This window comes from Eucyclogobius newberryi, unplaced genomic scaffold (genome assembly GCF_026437365.1).
Source record: "Eucyclogobius newberryi isolate DKJ021-1_F unplaced genomic scaffold, fEucNew1.0.hap1 SCAF_17, whole genome shotgun sequence".
Taxonomy (NCBI): domain Eukaryota; kingdom Metazoa; phylum Chordata; class Actinopteri; order Gobiiformes; family Gobiidae; genus Eucyclogobius; species Eucyclogobius newberryi.
In genome coordinates, this window is record NW_027315801.1 from 11,144,069 (window position 1) to 11,167,107 (window position 23,039).

At 39.1% G+C, this 23,039-nt stretch overlaps 2 protein-coding genes across 5 annotated transcripts in view; one reads left to right on the forward strand and one right to left on the reverse strand.

The window, feature by feature from the left end:
- The window catches only part of frmd4bb (FERM domain containing 4Bb), a 30,966-nt gene extending 18,168 nt beyond the window's left edge, over positions 1–12,798 (reverse strand). For 2 of the 3 annotated variants that reach the window (XM_072449116.1, XM_072449113.1), the window contains exons 1-4: positions 2,842–2,907; positions 1,334–1,399; positions 429–523; positions 256–348 (exon numbers count right to left, since the gene is read on the reverse strand). In XM_072449116.1, coding sequence (XP_072305217.1) covers positions 256–348; positions 429–523; positions 1,334–1,399; positions 2,842–2,901 — 314 coding nt within the window. In that variant the 5' untranslated portion in view covers positions 2,902–2,907. Of the gene's footprint in view, positions 1–255; positions 349–428; positions 524–1,333; positions 1,400–2,841; positions 2,908–12,555 lie in introns of those variants that run through there. The other variant, XM_072449115.1, reaches the window with a different exon arrangement.
- A 7,016-nt stretch (positions 12,799–19,814) lies between these two features.
- Positions 19,815–23,039, forward strand: part of LOC140362861 (microphthalmia-associated transcription factor-like) — a 47,531-nt gene continuing 44,306 nt past the window's right edge. Inside the window, exon 1 of one of the 2 annotated variants that reach the window (XM_072449119.1) lies at positions 19,815–19,903. In XM_072449119.1, the coding sequence (XP_072305220.1) occupies positions 19,881–19,903 (23 nt within the window). In that variant the 5' untranslated portion in view covers positions 19,815–19,880. Of the gene's footprint in view, positions 19,904–20,572; positions 20,821–23,039 lie in introns of those variants that run through there. The other variant, XM_072449118.1, reaches the window with a different exon arrangement.

The window sequence follows — 23,039 nt, forward strand, 5'->3', positions numbered from 1 at the left end:
CGAACCTGCTTTAAAGTTTGGCTTCAATATATTTTTCTTGAAAGTAATAATACATTGCAACCAAGAATATCAAATCAAATTAATCTGCCACAAGTACATTCAGATAAACATGAATACTGTGATGTCATTTAAATCTATGCGGTTCTTCTTTTTATGGTGTAGTTGTGTCAGACTTTACCCTTGGTGGGTCAATGTCAATAATAACGGCTCCTCCTACTGGAAACAGTGTGCTTTGCATGACAAAACAGCTCTTACCTGACCAGGAAACTCAGGGCAATAGGCACCGTTTTCTTTGCAAAGTCGTGTTCAAGGACTCTGCGGTCCATCTGTAACCATTTACGCTGGCCACTGAGAGAAGCAAATACGTTTTAAAGTCTCAAACAAAACTCCTGAGGTTATTTTTTTTTTAATATAGCGGAAAAACCTACTGGTCATCGAAATACGCCAGTCCAAAGAATTCCTTCTCTTTGAGGTTGAAATGAGACGAGACTAAATCGAGGAGTTCGTACGACAGAAGCTTTGGCTGGAAAGAAGCAAGAACATTTTTTGCAAATCAATTAATGCATAATTATTGTGATAAGCATTTTCTTACTGTAAAAAAAATAGCAGAATATAATCTCAGCCATTTAATTCAACAAACAAGACAGCACTTATTTTACATTTATTTCTACAATATTTGAAAATAAACACAATTGTGTGTGATATCATGTGTGTGAACTTAAAGCTGTGTCCTAGAGGATAGGCAATAATATGAATGATATTACATTTATTTTTAGAGCACAATTCATACACACGTAAGTCAAAGTGCTTTAAACACATTCAAATATACATTCAGATCACAGTACAACAAAAATAATAAATAATAATAAATAATGATATTATCTCAATGTTTTACTCCTACTTTACTTTGCATTACTCAGAAACGCACCAAAGTTTGGACGTTTGGCTTCACTTCAGCTCATGTTTATTATATAGTATAATTTTTAGTTTATATATAATTTGAAGCCAAATATTTTCACAGATGGTTCTTGATCAAAAATGGCAATTTTTTGCTGGTGCAAATGCCATCTGCTAGTCTCCACGGAAACGTTCTTGCTTTAACTGGAATGTTCCATAGTATGACATTAAACATAACTACCTCCATGGAGACAAACAACTGACGCCATGTTTTTTTCAAGGTATTCACATGCACTTGAAAAAAATCCAAATGTTTAAGTTTGGATAAGTTCAATGTCATGCTGAATTCTGCTATAACATCTCCACAGAGACAAGCAGGAAATGGTTACACAGTACACCTTTTATAAACTCAATGCATTATATCACTGTGTTTTACCTGAACCAGCAGCTCCAACTTCCTGTCCTCCAGCAGTTGCACTTGGCACAGTCTGCCGTCAGTCATCTGCACGAAAAACAAAGGGAAAAATTCACCACGGATTATCTCTATTCTATGTAATCTATCATAATACAGGGCAATGAAACGAGTGGCAGAACGGAGCGCATAAGCCACTTTTAGCTTTGTAGTTTCACTTCAAAAGGGCAGCGTTTGAGACTTCCATAAGCGCGCTTTGTTTGAGGCCCGGGTGGCAAATACATCCTTGAACATGAAATAAGCACTCGGACTGGTAATGACAAGTCCACTATTGTCTCAGGGATTTGGTGACGTAGTATTTAAAAGCCGGATTTGAAATTCTCCCTGGATTCAACTCTTAAACTCATAATAGTCCTTTAAAATACTGTTATAGTCCACATTTATTGAGTTATTGAGATTTATGCTCAAATCTACCTCTGTATTATCATTATTTTTATTCAACTTCTACTCTAGTCTCCTAGTTCTATATTAATCATGATAGTTGTATGCCACAATTATTATTTCCAGCAAATGTCCCAGTATTAGAGATAAAGCTCATTTTCAACTTCCTGTTGAAAAGTATGACATGCAATAAACTGTGCTTCCCTTATTCATTATTCTCATTTACCTAATTAACAAGCGTTAAAGCCAATAAATCTAACAGCTCCAATAATAAAAAATAATATTTTGAGGCACACAACTACGTAATTCAACATTTTTCATGCTTTACATTATTCCAAACATGAAGTACTGTGTGTAAAAATAAAGCTTTGATAAAAAGGTCAAACAGTTGAGTGTTGTACATCATGATTAGCTTTAAAATAGTTGATTTACAAAGTTTGAATAGTTACATGTAGGATTTGTTTGTATTCCATCCAGTGATACACAAAATATGATAACAAATCCAAACTTTTTATGCAACAATGTGATACAACTGACTAATACTTAATACTAATAATAATGAAGCTGTAGTACGCACACAAATAATGAAATAATATCTCAATTTCAAAATGTTATATCGCCACAAGAGTTCGTTTCCAGCATACTCTTTGTATAGTACGGTAATGTTTTCAGAAAGCAAATGTATTTACTGCAATAAAAATACTATTCCATCCCTCATTGATAAAATTATTATTATTTTCATTAACAATATCTATTGAAGATGGCACCAAAAAGAAAAATACATTTTGACACATTTTAAAACAGAGATATTATAATGAAATAATGATACAGCTCAACCCCACACGCGCCTCAATACAAATCACTGATTATGTATTTTGTCTTGTCTTAACAGTGTCAACGACAAAAAAACTAAACACAAGACGACAAAGCAATCTCAGCGCACTCTTACTACTTCAGACTTGTACAAATGACAGATCGAGGTTAGAGCAAAACCGTCTGTGATGCAAAGTTGAAAAAGCGCGACAGCTCCTGCGTCTGACAGAATGAGGCTGCTCTCTACATCTGAGTCTGGCCCTAAACAGCAGCTGTACCTGAGGCTCCCCCAGGACAGCGCAGGCCGAGACGCATCCTCCTCCTGGACCGGACCACATCTCCTTCCAAAAACAAATGTCCTCAGTCTCTTTTACAGCCCAAACAAACAGCATGAACCACACAGGGATCAATAGTGACTGCTCCGGTGCCGTGGCCTGTCACCGGGAAGCTCAACAGCTGACTTAATGAGGGCAGAATGGGCCGGACTCTGGACTGTGGTTGTTCTGTGCTCCAACGATGCAATGGGTAGAGATAATGCTGTTAAAATGCCTGCCTGCCAGTATGTCTGCATTCTTTTTTTAATTTGAAAAGGGACATCGCACATTAATCAACATCAAACAATGTAAATTTGTTAGTTAAGGATGTCACAGTGTCATATTTTAGTGTGTCGAAAAACATCACGATTTAACGATTATTCACAATTATCGAGACAACAGGGAAATCTTTCATTTATTTTCAATCCCGTGGTCTGACATGTTACTGTTTTTCAAGTTTTTGACAGGCTTTTCTGAAATTGAACTTTGTGAAAGACATAAGACCGTAACAAAAACAGCCAGATAAAAAGGTTATTCACATTTTAAGTCTGTTTTTTGGATGATAGATGGAACTAACAAGACTTCATTTTGGTTCTAAAACTGTAACAATTATTATTTTGTGGTTCTTATGGTTATATTGTGACCTGAATAATCCCGATTATTGATAAACCTAATAATCGTGACGTCCCTAGTGTTAGCAGATATGAGCGGATTAGCATCTCTTTGCCTGAAGTCAAAAAGGCATCGTAAAAAAATAACTAATATGTACAGTTTGTTTTTCCTAATTTTGTATTTAATTTGGTCCTATTGAAAACGAGTAAAATGTACATCAACATTAATTTTCTGAACATAAACTAGAAACACTTTTCACACTTTTCAAAAGAAACATAATTCTCTTCAAATCACATGAATTCCCTGACAGAGGATTGGCTAACATTATTAGAAATGACAGAATCTCTATCTCACTTTCAATTAATTTAGATGAAACCTGTCTCAAAATGTGTCAGGATTGTTCTAAATTTGAATAAAGGCAGAATCCATTTTAACAACTTTTACAAAATTGGATCATGTTAAAGTGCGCAAAGCAGGTTTGTATGATTTTCAAATTTTGACTTGTAAAATATAAATTATGGTATTACCCCAATCAAGTTACTATTTGTGGAGGAAAGAAAATAACAGGAAGCGACATCACACTATGATTCATTTAAAGAACATTTCTGACCCTCTAAACATGTATTCAACAAAATAAAGGTGCTCTCATACATTCTTATTTGTCAAATACATTTTTTTTGAAAATAGATGAGTTTTGGCTCAATGGTTGCTGGGTAATGTCCTAGTGTGATGTCATCAATTACAACCAGGAAGTAAAATTAACAACCTAAAAGAATTGCTATTCTGGGATACATTTTTTTAGAATTCTCAGATACATTTAAAATCGATACATGTTCATTGCATTTCCAGATAGAACTTGATGATGTATTGCTCTGTAAATATCCCTGTAAAATCTACTTTGTTCATCCATATTTGACATATTTGAATATTATAGATCAGAATATTACGATAGTGTTTAAGCTGCCCGCATCTCAATCAAACTCTACAGCAAAGTAAAAGTTTGTCATGTTCTGTGGTCTGAAACTCAGCAATTTCCTGCACAACTCTAACTCAGTGATGTTTGAGATACAAAACTTCAAAGCTGCAGCGTTGTTACCTTTCCTCCATCATACTGCGCGCTCTAATACTAATTGATTGGATTGCCCTGCTTCCTGACAGTCCCACACACTCGATCACTCCTTTAAATTACACAGAGGTCTATTGTTTTAATAACCACCCTCCACTTATAGACTGAATCATGAGCAGGAAAACCACTGGCGCCATCAATATTACTTCATGAGCTCATTTTAAACACCACATTCAATAGTTTTAATTAATTTTTGAGAAGGGTCGTCAGTGACACCCACGATGAGCATGATTACATCGATCTCTGCTTAATTAAGTTATGGGAGAGAAGTCGTGGGAGGCTATCATTAGTCTTGTTAATATGTTACACACGGAGGGATTCAAAACTACTATAACCTGTAATAGTGGCACAATGCTAACATTTCAATCTCAAAAAGGCTTGATACTTTACCGATACTGATGTCAAAAGCTCAATCATAATTAAAAACTGCTCTTTTTCAGACAGAAGAATGTAATTTTCAACACTAAATAATACTAGTGCTTTATTTATATTAGCATGTGGTCTTGTATAGTTCTGATTAAGATTAAGTTTGTTGAGGAAAGGTCACATTTTGTCTTGTTAATGTGGGTTTTTATCATTGATATTTGCTCAAATGAGTAGTTTAAATTCTAGTTTTTAATGAGCATCTGATCATCAATTGTTGGACAACCCTAAACTATAATAAAAGCAGTTATAATATATTAGTAAATAGAGGGTATATAGGTATATATTTTTAAATGAAAGTAAACATATTCAACTACCGGTAATACTGCCACCTTTAGGCAACTTCTATGGCTAGTACTGCAAATACTACAGACATACTATTATAAGAAATTGTGCTAGTATCATTTGAAATACAGATTTTAAAAAAATATACCGACTCAGGAGAAAAAGCTAAAATAAATAGCTGATCAAATGTTTTCTCCTCCTCTTCTAGTGTGTTTGCCACTAGATGGTGCAACTCGGAGTATTTTACAGTCACAGTGAACGCTTGGTCTGGTGAGGGATTTGTTATAAATTGCCATGAGCTCAGACTTCTGAAATCACTGGGGATGAGTCATATACAAAGAGAGTGAGAGGATAGAAAGGGGAGGGTCTCCACTATGAATAAAACATAGGGTGCAATGTCTTGAAAAGAAAGAATATCAATATGATTATTTTTGACTTACTTACATCCAATGAAATGATAAAATACATGACACCTTCAGTGATTAATTTAAACTACAAGTTAAAGAGGTTGTACCTGATTTTTACAGAAATAGTTCATGAAGCGGATCGTTTGCAAGTAAAAAGGTTTGATCTGTTTTGCCCCAGCACAGATATATTGTTGAAGCATCTATTAGATGGGGAAAATGAGACCACAGCGTTTTCTTTACATCTAAGTGTTTTATTCTCTGAGAAGCAGGGGAAGTGCACTGTGTTAGCTTTACCCAGGACAGCAAAACTCACTCTGGGCTCAGGGATTTGTGAAATGTGCAAAAACACAACATCAGTAGGATAAAACCATGGGGTAAAACTAACCTCTGACCCATCTCATGACGGTGTAAACCCAGCTCCCGTTCCCTATTAGTAGGTGAACAATCCAACACAATTCTGGGATGCCAACTGAAGATACTGCTGATGTGATTTTGGGCGTTACAAAAATGTATGTAATTTAATCTAAAGCTGGGGTACCTGACCTTTTTTTTCCCCAATAGTATATTTGACAAATTATGAGACACATGTGGGCTACCTGCATCTAATAATACAGTATTTACAGTCTCTATACAGTCTCTACAACCAGGAAATAAAAGCTGAACGCAGCGCTCTGATTGGCTGTGCTTGGGAAGTACAAGTTTAATTTATCCATCTGAAAAAGCTGTTCTAAAGCACCTGGAAATGAATGCTTGTAAATATTAACAATGTGCCCGGGGATTTGTGAGAGCTTGGAACTAGACACATTTAGATAACTACATCTGGTTTTGCTGAGTGAAAATTAGGTACCCGTCCTTCAATTGAACATTATGTTGAACTGTGATTGCTGTGAAACACACAAATATGATGCAACATAATGACTTTGAATTATTTACCCAACGTGCCAACAGAAGCTCTAAAACCTGAATGAAAGGGTCAGTGATGGGCCCATGGGGTTAAGCTTTACACCATGAAGTCCATGTTGAAAAGGGAGATGAGAGAAATGTCAGTCTTTGTGCTGTTCCCCCTGAGACCGGAAAGCTCTTTGTTGTTGTTATTTTTTGCTGGAGTCCAGAGGTGGACAGGGGAAAAAAATGGCCCGGGTTTCATGGGCAGAGGGGCCCACTTCAGAAATGAATTAAACAACCAGAAGTACTCATGCTAACGAGCCATTTTGAACACCAACAAGCCAACTGACGTTCTCTGCATTGTCCCTGGCAAACCTTTTTTTTATTAAATTATAACTTTTTATACACTGTAGAATTTTTTTTAAAAGTAGTCATCTGGATGCTGTCTTAAAATCAAGAAGGTCCCTCATCACTGTTGAGTACATGACTGGCCTTTCTTCTTTTTATGCCAAGGAGTCAGAACTGAGGTGTACACTACCTGCAAAATGGACTTTAACCTTCTGATCAAAGAGGGCTTCTTTTCTCCTCTTTCAAACCAACAGTTTAGTACAACACATTTGATGACAGTGAGGTGAAGATTCTAAGCCAGGAGAAACATTTCTTTTGAAAGAGGAGTAAAGAGAGTTCCCAGATGATGGCTGCCTCGCTTGTTTGTGTCTGTAGGGCTGCAGTTGAATCCGTTGGATTTATCTCTCTATATTACAAATTCACCTGGGAAGACTCAGGGGAGCAGACAGATAATGAACTTGGATGCTTATTTCAGAAACATGAAGAATATCCGAGAACCGGGCTAGCCATGCTACACCTAAGCTAGCTCGCCCTGTATCAGCGTAGGCCCCCTCCTCCAGCCACTCCGGCTCCGGACTGGGCCCCCGGAGGAGTCCAGGAGCAAGATAGACCCAGAGATTATGGTGGCTATGCAGGAGATAACTGACAAGATTACAAAGGCAGAAGACTCAAAGATACATGTGGCCTTGGCCGAAATGCATCAATTGAAATACAAGACTGGCAGACTGGACAGCCAAGCCACAGCAGCCGAAAATGAAATCTCTGATTTGAAAGACACGATTTCTTCCCTGCAAGCCAAAGTGGCAGTATTGACAAACCAGGTACGCAGTGGTAACCTGCAGATTGTTGGTCTTCCAGAGGTCACTGAAGGGAAAGATGTGGTATATGGAGGCTTGGATCCCCAAATATCTAAAACTTCCAACAAACCAGAATCCAAGACCTATTGTACTGGTCTTAGAAACGACACAGGTTCTGTCAAGGATTGGATGGACATTATATTGGACATACGGAAAACGGAAAAATCCTATTTGGACTCTTTAGTTTGGAACTGGACAAATGTAACAGCCTTACTTACAGACTTACGTAAAGGAACCACAAGAGAACATGACACAGGGTGATTCATGTGGATGACAAAAATGTGGAGGACTACAAACTGTGGCTTCAGGGTAGACTTTTGGCATGCTTTCTGCTGGAATTTTAAAAATGACACATGTAGATAATGATCGTGTTTTAGGAAAAAGGGTTACTGCCGGGTTTAGAGTGAGTTTACCTGTATGGAGTAAATAAAATCATCTTCCTTCCTGGAAAGTTCCCTGTGATTGATCGCCCGGCCCTAATGATGACCCCCAAGTTCCACTCACACCACAAAATCAGCATATTACAATAATCCATTCTGGACCTGTAAAATGTTGTGATGCCATCTGAAAAACCATCAGCCTGAACCTACTAGAACCACCACTATGTTTACTCTGTATACATATTTCATAATCCCTTATATCTTGGTCTTCAAACCCCACAGCGCAGCAGACTGACTGATCCCAATCCTCTAAGTTCATTCTGGTCTGAAGCAGCGGAGCGTTTGCAATTTTAAAAAGGCAATGTGACACCAGTTGCCCTGCTTCTGTGGCTTTTGCAACTCTTTCCACTGCCTGACTGCGCCGTTATCACTGACTGCAGACGCCCATTATAGAGGACTGCAGTGACTTTCTGCAGAGTCCAGGACGAGGCACCGGAATGTGGATCGGAATGGTTAAAGGGGATACCGGTCTGCAGTAGGCAAGGCAAGGCAAGTTTATTTGTAGAGCACATTTCATACACAAGGCAATTCAAAGTGCTTCACAGCAGGAAAATTGCATTCAAATCACAAATAAATTACAGAAACAGAAATACAATAAAATTAACTAAATTAAAAATGATCAATCCAACTGATTTTCTAAACTAATAAAATCACAAACAAAAGAGAAGAGTGCAAAGAAAAAATCCTTTCAGTCATATGCGCAGCTAAACAAAACTGTTTTTAGCTTAGATTTGAACATTGTCAGAGTTGAAGCCTGTCTCACATCTTCAGGAAGACTGTTCCAGATTTTAGCTGCATAAAACTGAAACGCAGATTCCCCATGTTTTGTCCTGACTCTGGGCACCAGCAGGAGGCCGGTCCCTGAGGTCCTCAGAGTGCGAGATGGTTCATATGGCACTAACATATCCAAGATGTACTTTGGTGCTAGGCCATGGAGAGACTTGTACACAAGCAGAGCTGCTTTAAAGTCTATTCTCTGAGCCACAGGAGCCAGTGCAGAGACCTGAGAACAGGACTAATGTGATCGTACTTCCTGGTTCTAGTCAGGACCCGAGCAGCAGCGTTCTGGATGTACTGCAGGTGTTTTACAGCTCGTTTGGAGAGACCAGTGAGCAGGCCGTTACAGTAGTCTAATCTACTGGAGACAAACGCATGGATAAGTCTCTCTAAATCTGGTTTTGACACCATATTTTTGATTTTGGCAATGTTTTTTAGATGGTAAAAAGCTGCTGATGTTATTGATTTGACGTGGCTATTAAAGTTCAAGTCTGAGTCCATTATTACCCCCAGATTTCTAATTTGGTTTGTAGGTTTTAGAGCGAGACTCTGGAGGTGACCGCTAACACTTTCTCTTTGTTTCTGTGGGCCAAAAACGATTATTTCAGTCTTGTCTGAGTTCAGCTGGAGAAAGTTGTTTTGCATCCACAAACTGATCTGTTGGATGCAGTGACAGAGTGAATCTACTGGTCCATAGTCACCTGCCGATAGTGAAGTACACAAGAAATAACACTTCAATAACAGAAGAAGGTTTAAATGCTTTACATGGATCAGGCATAACATTATGACCACCAACAACAACCTATATACAGTCAAAGTGGAGGGAAAAGCTTGTAGGGTTGTAAACTTTTAGTCGTTTTTCTCTTAGTTGACCATTTTGCAGGGATTTTAAGGGATTTATACTCACAACAACTGAAAGGAGAAAGTATGTAGTGAATTATCTTGAAATGTGTGAGTGAAATTTGAGTTTAATCTGACTTTTAACATATGATTATGCAGTTTAATTGTAGGTTCTGCCTACATATTTGTTGTTGCGTAATCCCATGGTCAAACAGTTGTAACATGGTCAAGTAATAGCGATACATTTCTCAGTTTCTCTAAGTTTCTCAGTTCTGAAAAAACAAAATCAAAATCAAAAATCTCCCACCACTAAAACGTTACAGTTAGCACAAAAAGAATCACACAGATGAACCAAGGGGAACATATCAACATTTTAACCTCATTAACTATTTATTACTATTAGTATTATGTATTAGTATTTTTGGGGAGTTTCAAGTGTCCATTGTCTCCTCCTGCTGTCTCTGGATGGAAAACCAGCCTTGCCAACATTGACCCGAAAACAACTATCCTGGGAAACCTGGCTCTTTTATCACATATATTTGGCCACGTTAAACATTTTTGTATGTAATTATTCAGCATTTTTAGGTCTATTACGGTATTTTCACAAAGAAGCTGCAGGGGGAGCTATATCGGTAAAGTTACTTGAAGCTCTTGCCAGTGCTTTTATGCCTTCTGTGCCCTGCCCTCAGTGTGTGATGCATTATAGTGCTTTACAAAATATCACCATGTGCTATTATGTCAAGAACATTCCAAAACTATTCAAGGTCAAATCAATCTCTGTGCCATTTATGTGGATTTTTTCAGAATTCATACTCGCTTGTGGCTGAGTGGATAGCACATATGCCTGCCGTCTGGGGCGATGCATGTCATTCCGCAGTCTCAGTCCCATTTCACACTACACTGTCCTGTCAAATAAAGCCTACGCGCCAAATATAATTCAAACAAAAGTTTGATACTGCTTTTGTATTGATGCAATATTATTTCTTAGCCTTTTGCTACATATACAATTCGGGGGAAAAAACTTTTTATGCAATGTGTTTTCAATTGTTGAATTTGGTCATTTGAGCTAGAGAAACTGTTTCAGATTCTTCCACATTGGCCCTTCATCCTTCACTTGTCAGTGAATCCATGTTTATAATGGTAGATATAATGACTCAGGGGCCCCTGGGTGTGCATGAGCACTTAGCAGGGTGCAAATGGATTGAATCGTATTTTAGTACGTTGTTGTAAATTTCACATCCTTAACAATGTTTAGGGCAGATTTTGGACATAAATATAATTAAAAGAAGAATAATCATATAGTTATGATGGTGATAATTGACAATATATAACTTTAGGAAACAGCTTTATTTACCTCAGGGGTATTTGAACTTAGGGAAACCCCTGGTGTACATATACTCCACCCACTGACAGGTGCCATAATGAAGCAACAATCTGTCTTCCTCAATTATCTGTCAGGGATGTTATGCCTGCAATCTTTCATTATGAGAGAGATTTGTGATCCTGCACTGCACAGACCGACTTGTCCATTAGATTCATCCTCTGTATGATTATATGATTATAAGATTATGCTCCAGGAATAGCCTGCTCTCCTTCTGACTTTTCACAGGGAAGTTTCAGGTGTCAAGCGGAAGTGTGCCAATTGAGTGCTGTAGAATCCTCCACAGCATCTCTGTCTTTGCTTTCTCACTCACAAACAAGTGTTCTCAAATTGACAGTTCCGGCTCACCATGATAAACGACATAGGATATCCTTTGCGAAAAATAGGAAGAGCAAACGTTTCTGTCCTTGCGCTTGGTACCGACACAATCTGTAAAACAACAGATCCTGTTTACATGGGTTTAAAATACAACTTCTGAATCCTGTGTCTTCCCTGAACTTGGAAATAACATCTTCGGGCCCATCAAGTTAAAAACTGCTCTTCTGATCTACAAATAGACCTCACCATCCATTGCAAAACTACAAAAAGATGTGTATTGAGGGGGCATGTACACTCCACTTTGCAATTGGGACCAAACTTGGACAAGGACAGGTCAAAACCAAGTCTACATTACCAATCCGGGACTAAACTGTTTCCAAACCAACGGCAAACAAGCTAAAAAATGCCACAAATGTCTGAACCAAAACATATGATTTCAAAATGTGACTCACAAAAAAAACAAATTCACTAAAGTAGTTACCGCTTAATAAGCAAAAGGGTGACACTGCAGTGCTGTCATGGGATTTGACAACCCAACATTTTCATAAAAGCAAAATGATGATTCACTAGTGCAATATTGCACTTTATATTCAATCACATTGCAATTCACAAACAGTAATTAGACTCTAGTTCATTTGAAGCACACACCTTTAGAAACAATTACGCAGGTTGAACAATGATTAACCAACAAACAATAGCCAATCGTCCATGATAATGATAGCAACCCGTCACTGAGCCGAGAACAATGAATGAGCCTACTGTACATGGGTGGTTTCCTTTCCACCTGACGCGTGGGCTATACGACCTAACACATGAAGATGGCAAATAAAACAATTGCACCTCCCAGTTTTGTGGAAAATGCAGCGGCCACGACCAAACCCGGCACACTTTTGTCTATTTTGTCCATGAAATAAAACGATTCCTGTCACTACTTTGTCTGACAGGCGCTGCTCCCACGTCCATCCCATGCTCGCCTTACCTTGACCTATACTCCCGGCTTTCTATGTGTCGTGGATGTCCTCCTCCCGCATGCTCGGCTCCGGTTTGTCATGGAAGAGGAGCGGGGCCGGTATCCGTGCTCATCCTCCGGTGTAACGCGCAGGGACCGCCGTGAAGCCGCGTCTCTCTCGCTCGGAGCACAGGCAACGCACACGGCACGGCAGCAGCACCACACCACGCCTTCAGCCGCCGGCTATTATGTGAGGCAGCCCCGCTCTCATCCCCACCCTCCTCCCCCGTGCGTGCGGGTGCGTGCGGGTGCGTGCGGCTGTGTGCGTGCGTGCGGGTGCGTGCGGCTGTGTGCGGGTGCGTGCGTGCGGGTGCGTGCGGCTGTGTGCGGGTGCGTGCGTGCGGGTGCGTGCGTGCGGGAGTGTGTTTGTGCGTGCGTGCGTGCGTTTGTGTGTGTGTGTGTGCGGGTGTTTGTGCGTGTGTGTGCGTGTGCGTGCGTGTGTGTGTGTGCGTGTGTGCGTGTGCGTGTGCGTGTGCGTGTGTGTGTGTGTGTGCGTGTGCGTGTGTGCGCGCGCGCGCGCGTGTGTGTGTGTGCGTGCGTGTGCGCGTGTGCGTGTGTGTGCGTGTGTGTGTGTGCGTGTGCGTGTGCGTGTGCGTGTGTGTGTGTGTGTGTGTGTGTGTGTCATCCAGCAGCTGCCACCACCGGCTTCACCGCTGAACTGAGCCCAGAGCCCCCAGAATAAGCCCCGTCTCCCGGAGCCCATGTGCGCAGAAGCCAAAAGATTGAAATTTGCATTTGCATAAATGTACCAAAGCCTGATAGCAGAAAAAAAAAAAAAAAAAAAAAATAATATATATATATATATATATATATATATATATATAAAATAATAATAATAATATTATTTCAGCAGCATTAAAACAATCTGCCACGACAGATACATTGATAAATTGGCTATTAACATTAGCCGTTTCCCTCTCGCATGGCTGACAATATTGACTACATTTCCCAAGATTGAAATTCTATTGTTCTATTCTTTTGGACTATTGTTTCAGGCTAAAAATCGCCAAAATGTACATTATGCATCAATGTTTTTTACTTTTAACACACGTATATATAGGCCTATAAGCTTATATAACGTTTTACTCTAATAGATACACATTTCATTATGTTGTGGCCATTCAATGTTTGAAATTAGCAAAACGATTCCACACAAGAAAACTGTCAATAAATAAGTGCTTATACTGCACTGTGGGCCTACATAATCATAATCATACCCGTTATTGTACATAATGTGTTGTAGCCCTATGTATATCACTGATCTTCATTGTACGTATGTCATCGTGTATGGACTTGAGTGTTTGTGGCCATTATGTCCTATTTTCTGTCTCCATCAACCTGCCAAAAGGACTACAGGTGATAATTAGTCTTACTCTGGCACATTAACATGTTGGATTAACACATGTTGATTAGTGTGCACTGTCCCATATGAAATAAAATTAATATAAAAAACATATTTTTACTCTACAGTATTGAGTTCGATTTATAAGACTATTTATTTATTTAGATTTTTGATTGCATTCTCAATTCTCTGTTTTCTTATCTTAAGATCTGAGAGTGATACAAATGAATAACGCGGGCAGTTTTTAAGAGTAATGACTGCAAAAAGTGTGAAGCAAAAAGTGTGAAAGTGAGCAAAAAATGCACCATACACTTATATTGGGGAATCAATCAGCAGACTATATTCTTAAAAGTATTTCTCACAAAGAATATGCCTAATTTAAATGCCACTTTGACAGCTATTATTACGCTGCAGCCAAGCTAACTATTAGATCCAAGTCGCTTCACACATTGGTGACCTTCTCTGGCGCGGCAGATACAGCGCTGGGAAGTAAATTGTTGGTGTTCGTTTCACACTCTGTGATATTCATCCCCTGTGGAGAGACTGTGGCACTAAAATATTCATTACAGGATTTTACTGTTACTCATGTGGTCATTGTTCAGCCAAAGCAGACAGGGCCGTGTAAAGAATCCTTCAAGTTGTCCATCCTGTTAATGTGTTGATTTTAGACCTAGTTAGTTCTCACAGGTTACATTCTCGTTTGGGCCAGTCCTGTTTTTTGATCTGGTTTGTTCTTGTTACCCGCCATGTTCACACTTGCACATCCATTACATGAAAACTTGGTCTAAATTAAGACTAAACAGAAATAAACCTGGACCCAGCTTGGACTAAATCAACAGCACCAAACCAAGTCTATAAGGATTAAATTGAGCCCAAGGCAAAGTGTGAAAGTGTGTCCTTCAGACCTGATTCAGTCCAGGTTTAACTCTTATACACATTTAATCCCTTAAAAATCCTTTATAATAATTAATAACCTAGATTTATTATTATTTTTATATAGTGACTCAAGAAATACAGCTACTTAATTGTGCTGCATGGTCCTGGTCAATATATTTGCTCAGCTGTAAAAAACCAAACATACTATTTTTAATAATATTATAATTATTGATAAAACATATTAGGTGGATATTGATGTTTTATAAATGATAATGCTACTTGTTCTAAATCCTTAAAGGTGCACTTTTCTAGTGGAGGGTCTGCCACCTACTTGTCCCCATGGAGATGTTATTGCTTTGTCTAAAAAGTCCCACACTATGGCATTAAACATTAGCTAGCTTCGCTCACAAGAAAGCATGTTTTCTAAGGTATTTTTGACCTATAAAAACAAGTGTATATAAATAAAAGCTTGATCTGTTTATTCCATATTGTGGAACAGTCCAGGCAAAGAAAGTAGCCACCAAAAAAGTAAAAGTTATGCATTTTTAAATCTTATTAAGCTAATGCATTATAAGCCTTTTCAAGTGCTAAATGAGTATGAAATAAAAGGGAAATTTGGGTTGAAAATGCCAAATCAAACCAAATAGCTTATTGCTACTGTATCAAGTATTGGCCAATCAGCTCACACTTTCCCCACCCCCTTTTCCCCTGGATTTCTGACAGCAGAAATGAATAAGAGTCTCATTAAGATCCCCCAAAACCATCTGGCCCTGTCGTCTCCTCCTCGAACAGGGCACAGCTAGTGTAAACAAAAGACACTGCCCTCATTGACCCAATTAGGGAATCATTTATTATTCAAATGAACCCACTACAACTTAAAAAGGTCGAGGGACAATTTGGCTGTTACATGTGGCAAAAACACATGTTTATCAGCACTGTTTATGTTAAAAGGGACAATTTTCATTCATGACCACCAGTGAATATTGGAACTTTTTGAGCTATGTGTGTTTTGGTGTTTATGTTTTATGGCGGCTGGTATCCAAGTGTTACATTACCGCCAGACTTTATTCTTTAGACTTTATTCTTCTTCTTCTTTGGTGTTTTATGGCGGTTGGTTGTTGTTGTTGTTGTTGTTGTTTTATGGCGGTTGGCATCCGAGTGTTGCATTACCGCCAGATTATGGCGGTTGGTTGTTGTTGTTGTTGTTTTATGGCGGTTAGCATCCAATTGTTGCATTACCGCCAGACTTTATTCCTCAGACTTGTTGTTGTTGTTGTTGTTGTTGTTTTATGGCAGTTGGCATCCAAGTGTTGCATTACCGCCAGACTTTATTCCTCAGACTCTGTCGTAGTCCTTAAAAGTACTCCTTCCATTGCGGTGTTTTATGGCGGCTGTTGTTGTTGTTGTTGTTGTTGTTGTTTTATGGCGGTTGGCATCCGAGTGTTGCATTACCGCCAGACTTTATTCCTTAGACTGTTGTTGCTGTTGTTATTCTGTTTCGTCATGGCGGTTGGTATCCAAATGTTACAATACCTGCAGACTTTGACTTCATGCTTCAGTTCAAAGCCCACGATTTCAAAGCCCGAGTTCCAAGCCCACGAATTCCAAGCACATGAGATTCTATTCTTCTTCCTCTTAAAAAAAAAACACTCTTCTTTGGTGTTTTGTGGTCTCCACTTCCTCTCACCCCTCTTCTTCTTCTTCTTCTTCTTCTTCCTCTTCTTCCTCCTTCCCAGTGCTCCACGGCGGCCGGCATCCACCCACTGTAATTGTGATTTCTGGAGTGATTTCTGGAGTTGTTGTCGTTGTGCATCTACTGTGGACAGGAGACCAGCGACGCCCCTACCTCCATTCCTTTACTTCGATTACTCTGATTCTCCAAAAGTAGACTTCCTTTACTCTGACTCCCATTCAGCGCGTTTAGCGTGTTTTCTATTTCTGCCCAATCAGTTCCAAGGAATCTTCCTGATCCTTTCAGTTCTCTTTGCACACAACTAGCAGCGAGCCATCTCTAAGGACTCTCGACTCCTTGATCTCTCCCACAGCCTTATTAAGGCTCGTCGTCAATGCCACTGGACTCCACTCCTTAAAGGACACATTTTCCTGTGCAAGCTTTATGAACACCTTACACTCTGTGCTCTCATTCCCGGTATCAGCAGCTCCATCCTGCTTCTCACTGCCAGAACCCTCCAACACAGACGAGCCAAAGGACATTTTACATTGCCAGGTACCAACATCCACAGGAGGTTGCTCCTCCCCACTGTCCAGATCGCTACTGACCATCGGTCCACTCCCCTCCGCCATCTCTTGTCCCTCTGAGTCCTCTTCTTCTTCCTCTCCATTAGACTTCACTCATAGGAAATCTTATTGCAAAATGTATGAAAGATTACCATTTTCCACTTGTCATTCTTCATGCATGTGACCAACTTTATGTCATCAAACTTTCTGCATAATAAAGTAAAGTTATTGTGATACAAACAGCCCTAAAACACTTCACAATGATACATTTTAAGTTCTTACAAGCATATTGACTCAACGACTCAAAGTTATGTTTCTCCTGGTTCACATTTGTTGGCTTATATAAGTGAATTTTGGCATTTATTATATGGTGAGGATGATAATTTGCCTAGATTCAGCAAGTAAACAACTGCGGGAACTTGGCAGGACATTCCTTGCACATTATCCAACCATTTCAGCACTGACTGATTTATAAATGTCGTGGTTTTTAATTTTTAGGCTATACATCACCGCTGTTCAATTTACTGTCGCTCATCTTAAAAACACAATATTGCACATGGATAAAAACACATGCATTTCATACTTGTGGCCACTTTCCATTTCATACACAGGAACGCAATAACCACAGGATAGAAAGAGGGGAAGACACTGTTAAATTATTTGATGCCGTGGTATGTAGAGTAAGTTTGTTATGAATATGCCGTTTCCTCTTGAGCCTTTTTAAAATGCAGTGCGGTGTAAAGCAGGGCCTCGCTCTCAGCTGGAGGCCTCTAATCAGTGGCCTATTCCACAACAACACTCACTAAAATGCATAGTGTCTGTCTAATATGGGGCTCCAGAGGTAAAAACCCAGAGACTCCGAGCTTGTCATGTCTCTCATCTGTCTGCAAATGGAGTTGGTTTAAAAACATGTCTAAATCAGAACTCAACCTTCTCTAGGAAAGTGGTGAAAAAAAAAAAAAATTAAACTGGTGAACACTCCACATGGTGATCGAGAGCTAAAGCCAGACTTTGGAACATTATCTGTGGAACATTTAAGGCAAAGCTCAAGGTTTTCAAGTTCAATAACGTTTCGGCTGAAAAGTTGAAGTGGGGCTTTCAATATAACAAGATAAACGCTTCAAGACCAGTGTCATTACATGTAACGAACTCTCTTCAAAACCCAAACACATTTATTCTGATTAGCCTTTCCTACTTTGTTTTGTGCTACCACTTTTTTTTCATGTTTTTTTTTTTTTTAATTTGTGTTCTTATTGTTTATCTGACCATTTGTATTTATTTATATTCTGTAAAGCTCCTTGTGAGCTATTATGCATCCTTTTTATTTTCTTAATTTATTCTTTATAAACGTTTTTCTTATACTTTTATTCTTGTTTATTACACTTCTTGAAAAGGGCGAGCAACAAGTCAATTCCAATTATATCCCAACACACTGTACAAACAACATCAAAACATACCCAGACATATGAATAAATAAATATGTATACAAACCTTCAAAGCAAGAAGAAAAAATAAAAATAAATAAAGGAAAGAGAAGGAAAATAGAGCATGAAAAAAAAGAAAATAATTATTTCTAGATTGCTCTCTAATTTTTGCTCCCATAGCCATTTGACCTATAATCAGTCCCTTTTTGCTCTGCAGAGGCAATAGTGACATTTATTAGCCATAAATTGCTATAGATAAAATGATTCAAACATGGATAAAGTATATGTAGCACCTGTTGCAACATTTGTACTTATCACCACCGCTTGACAGGCACTGAAGGTACACACTCACACAAAAGGCACATATTTGCATCCTTTTTGCGTGAGCTTCCGAACACTGATTAAACCAGATGAGCAAGATGAAGCAAGTGCAAATGTTGAACATGTATTTGCATCCAGTAAATAATGGACACAGGTGAGTAAAGCGGCTAGAAAATGTAGACAAGTAAAAGTAACTTACAAACTCATTTAAAAGATAAAAAAGCAACTAGGTGCCATTTGAAAACCATGTTGAAGCTGCACTATTTACTCTTTGTCTCGCTGTGTTTTCACTGCAAGAAAAATAAACTGAAATAAAAATATGATTCTATCCCTACTTGAACACTTTCCCCACAATCTGGCATATTTAGAGATGTTCATTAATATGCACTGCCCCTATTAAAAAAGTGCATATAGAAGATGGTATTTTAAAAGAAACAGAAACAACAACAACAACACTTTGTGACAATTTTTCAAAGTAGTTAACACATCAAGTATAAAGTGATGATCCAAGTAATTACTCAGTAAGTATAACTAGTATTAATTATAATATAATAATAAGTATTTGTGGAAACTAATACCTAAATATAGGGTATCCTAGCTGTCTGGGCCTAACGTGTGATTTATAATTTGAAGTTAATGTATTTGGAAAGACAAAACAACTCAACTTTTTTTTTTTTTTTTTAATGAAGAACTGAAAATAAACAACGAAAAAATCCTGTCTGCAAGAAACACAAAGGTTGAGATCATTTAATATTGTCAACATAAAACTTTTTGTCACTCACAGTCGAAAGCACTGTTACTCAAGTAAGAGTATTGTTACACTGTCAAATGTATCACTCACACAGTAAAAATAGTGTCTGAAAAATACTCGATATGATTCCCAAAGTTACTCGAGTAGGTTTAAACGTAACAGAGGAAACGCACCGACACTGCACTCACTCCACACTGCCCTCGTGCGGTGCGTGGCGGTAACTCGAGGAAAGAAACGGCATATGATTTTATTATTTTTTTTGACGGAGGGAAAAGGGTTGAGACTGAGGCAGACGCAAAAGCCAAGACAACAGCTTGTCTGCGCAGGGAAGGATGGCAAACGGATGAGGCTCAGCGACGCCTGCAGGTCTGTAATGGTTTCTTAATTAATCTCTGCTGCTATGGACTTTAAACTAATTGGTTTTCTATGCAATTGGAGTGTGATTACACAGTTTTCATCTACATTTAATATGTTGTCTATATGAAATTATGAACACTTTGTATGTTGTGGATGCCATGACATTTGTGTTTTATGATTTTGGTTGGATAGAGTCCATAGTCCTAGTATAACAAATACTGTGTGATTTATGTTAAATAATACAGTCTGGTAATATTGGGAGGTAGAGTCTATATTCACGGATATTAATGGGTTTCAGTTTCCTGTTGGATTCCACACTCTGATGTATTTTTCGTATTTAAAAGATATAATAGACCTACTTTGTTTAAAATTGTTCGTCCCACGATCCATGGATAATAATAATACAAGCGGACAAGAAGACATTTTCACTTTAACGTCCCCAAAACACTCAAAACTTGAACCTTTGACTCCGTGTTCTCCACAAAACGCTCGTATTCGTTCATTGTTTTCACGTCATAAACTTGGATTCGTGGCTAAAATGAACACATTCTTGCAAAATAAAGGCTGCGTGAAACCCCCGGGGGCATGTGGCAGCCAATAACGAGCGTGCTGACAAGCGGCGTGCCGCGGTGCCCGACGGTAGTTGTAGTGCGCTGTGACGCGGCCGCGCTGTTCCCGTGCTCGCGGAGGACTACACAGCTCCGGGTCGTGCACAGAGCGCCAGGGCTCGCGTTTACGGCGGCGGTGGCAACACATTTGCGCCCGTCCGTGTCTTTCTTTGTATCTGTTGTTTCGCTGAAGTTGACATCGGCCACAAACATGCAGTCCGAATCTGGAATAGTCCCGGACTTTGAGAGCGCAGAGGAGGAGTTCCAAGAGGAGCCCAAAACCTACTACGAACTGAAGAGCCAGCCGCTGAAAAACAGGTCAGTTACGTTGGCTTGGCCCGCGGACAGTTACACAGTTACAGTTATTTCCCATGCCCGAGCGGTTTTGGCGTCCAGGCGCTAATGAGACGCGGGTCGTGTTTGTGAGATTAGTCCGAAGTGTGCGCGCTGCTGTCCCGGGACCAGGATAGAAACTCCCTCTGTCATCCCCGCTTTAACTTATGCAACTCCTGGGTGTTGTCTTGTGCGCATCAGCTCCGTGTGGCAGTGGAAACGTGCCGCTGCGATCATCTGTAAAGCTCCAGTAACTCCTGCTGTCACCTGGCCAAAGGGATGTGATCATTGTAAGGCCTGCACACACACACACACACACACACACACACACACACACGTCATGTACGAGTCTATTTACATTGCGCTCCAGCAGCTCGTTTCAACACCGCCTTAGAGACTGTTTCCGGCTCTTTAGTGCTTAATAAAGTTTAAAAGTCATTCATGTCCTTTGTTATTGTTATTCAGTGCAATTACTCTGCATCTGTGTTAGACCTGGTTAGTTAAAACTCCTGGTCTGGATTGTATGGGACAATATGACTCATTGTGATTGATTGCAATATCACGATAGTTGTTTTAAAGTGTTATGGATATTAGGTTTCATGTTTATTAGGTTTCATTGTCATAATTATAGAATAGTAAATAAGTGAAGACAACAGGAGCAAACACGAGGCACATAAAGTCACTTTTTCCTCTACATTTTGGTGATGTATTGGTGATTGTTTTGATGACAAATATCTAAATTTTACAAAATGTACCTCAAACCATTATTGTTTTAATCACAATAAATTATATTATTGTTTATTGGCCCATCTTGTGTCTGATTTAAGGCCCACATCTGATTTGGACTTTGGTTTAGTCCAAGATATGTTCAAGTTTAGACCTGGTCGTGGACTATAGTTGTGCAGTACAGTGCATCAATTTTACACATTTTGTTATGTTACAGCTTTTGTCCAAAATTGATTAAATTCATTATTTGCCTCAAAATTGTACAAACAGTACCCCATAATGACAATGTGAAAGAAGGTTGTTTAACTTTCTTTGGAAAGTTATTAAAAATAAAACTAAAACAAAAAAGCACTCCGGTACATCCCACTTCCACTGATCATCCTTGAGATGCTTCTACAACTTGATTGGACTCCACCTGTGGTAAATTCAGTTGCTTGTCTATAAAAGGTCCCACAGTTAACAGTGATGTCAGAGCACAAACCGAGCCATGAAGTCCAAAGAATTGTCTGTAGACCTCAGAGACAGGATTGTATCAAGGCACAGATCTGAGGAAGGGACAGAAAAATGTCTGCAGCATTGAAGGTTCCTATGAGCAGAGTGGCCTCCATCATCCGTAAATAGAGGTTAGAACCAACAAGACTGTTCCTAAAGCTGTTCACCTGGTAAAACTGAGCCATCAGGGGAGAAGGGCCTTAGTCAGCAGGTGAACAAGAACCCGGTGGTTACTCTGACAGATCTCCAGCGTGTCTCTGTGGAGAGAGGAGAAGCTTCCAGAAGAACAACCATTTCTGCAGCACCTCACCAATCAGGCCTGAGTGATAGAGAGAGAGAAGCCACTCCTCAGTAAAAGGCATGTGAGAGCCGCCTGCAGTTTGTAAAAAGGCACCTGAAGAACTCACAGACGATGAGAAACAAAAATCTCTGGTCTGATGACACGAAGATGGAATACTTTCCGGATGCACTGTAGATCACAACCATTTATCTCATATTTGTCAATCCCTTTTGTTTATCAAATGTTTATCTTCATGATTAAAAACAAATACGAAATGCTTTTAATATTAAGTTCACATTGGCTCATTGACCAAAAAAATTACCAAAATGTCAATATTGGTTCATCATTATCTGCAAACGATTTGATTACAATTCAATTTATTGTACACCCTCACACTACTACTACTTGTCTCTACAGTTTAAGCCAAAGGACACTTCACTTCCAGGAAAGACTAAAGATCAAAACACAACAGACTGAACATTATCTACTTGTAGACACTAATTGATTTTTGCACTGACTTGTCCCAGAGTTATTTTCAGAAGTGACACGTGTAGGCCTCTCCACAGCCAACATCACTGAGCTGAGTCAAGTTTCACCTTTGACCTTCTTGCCTTTGATCCAATTTATTTATTTTTAATTTATTTTGTATTTTTTTGTATTGCTATTGATATTTTCTCGTTTCGGAGGCTTTATTACACAGAACAGT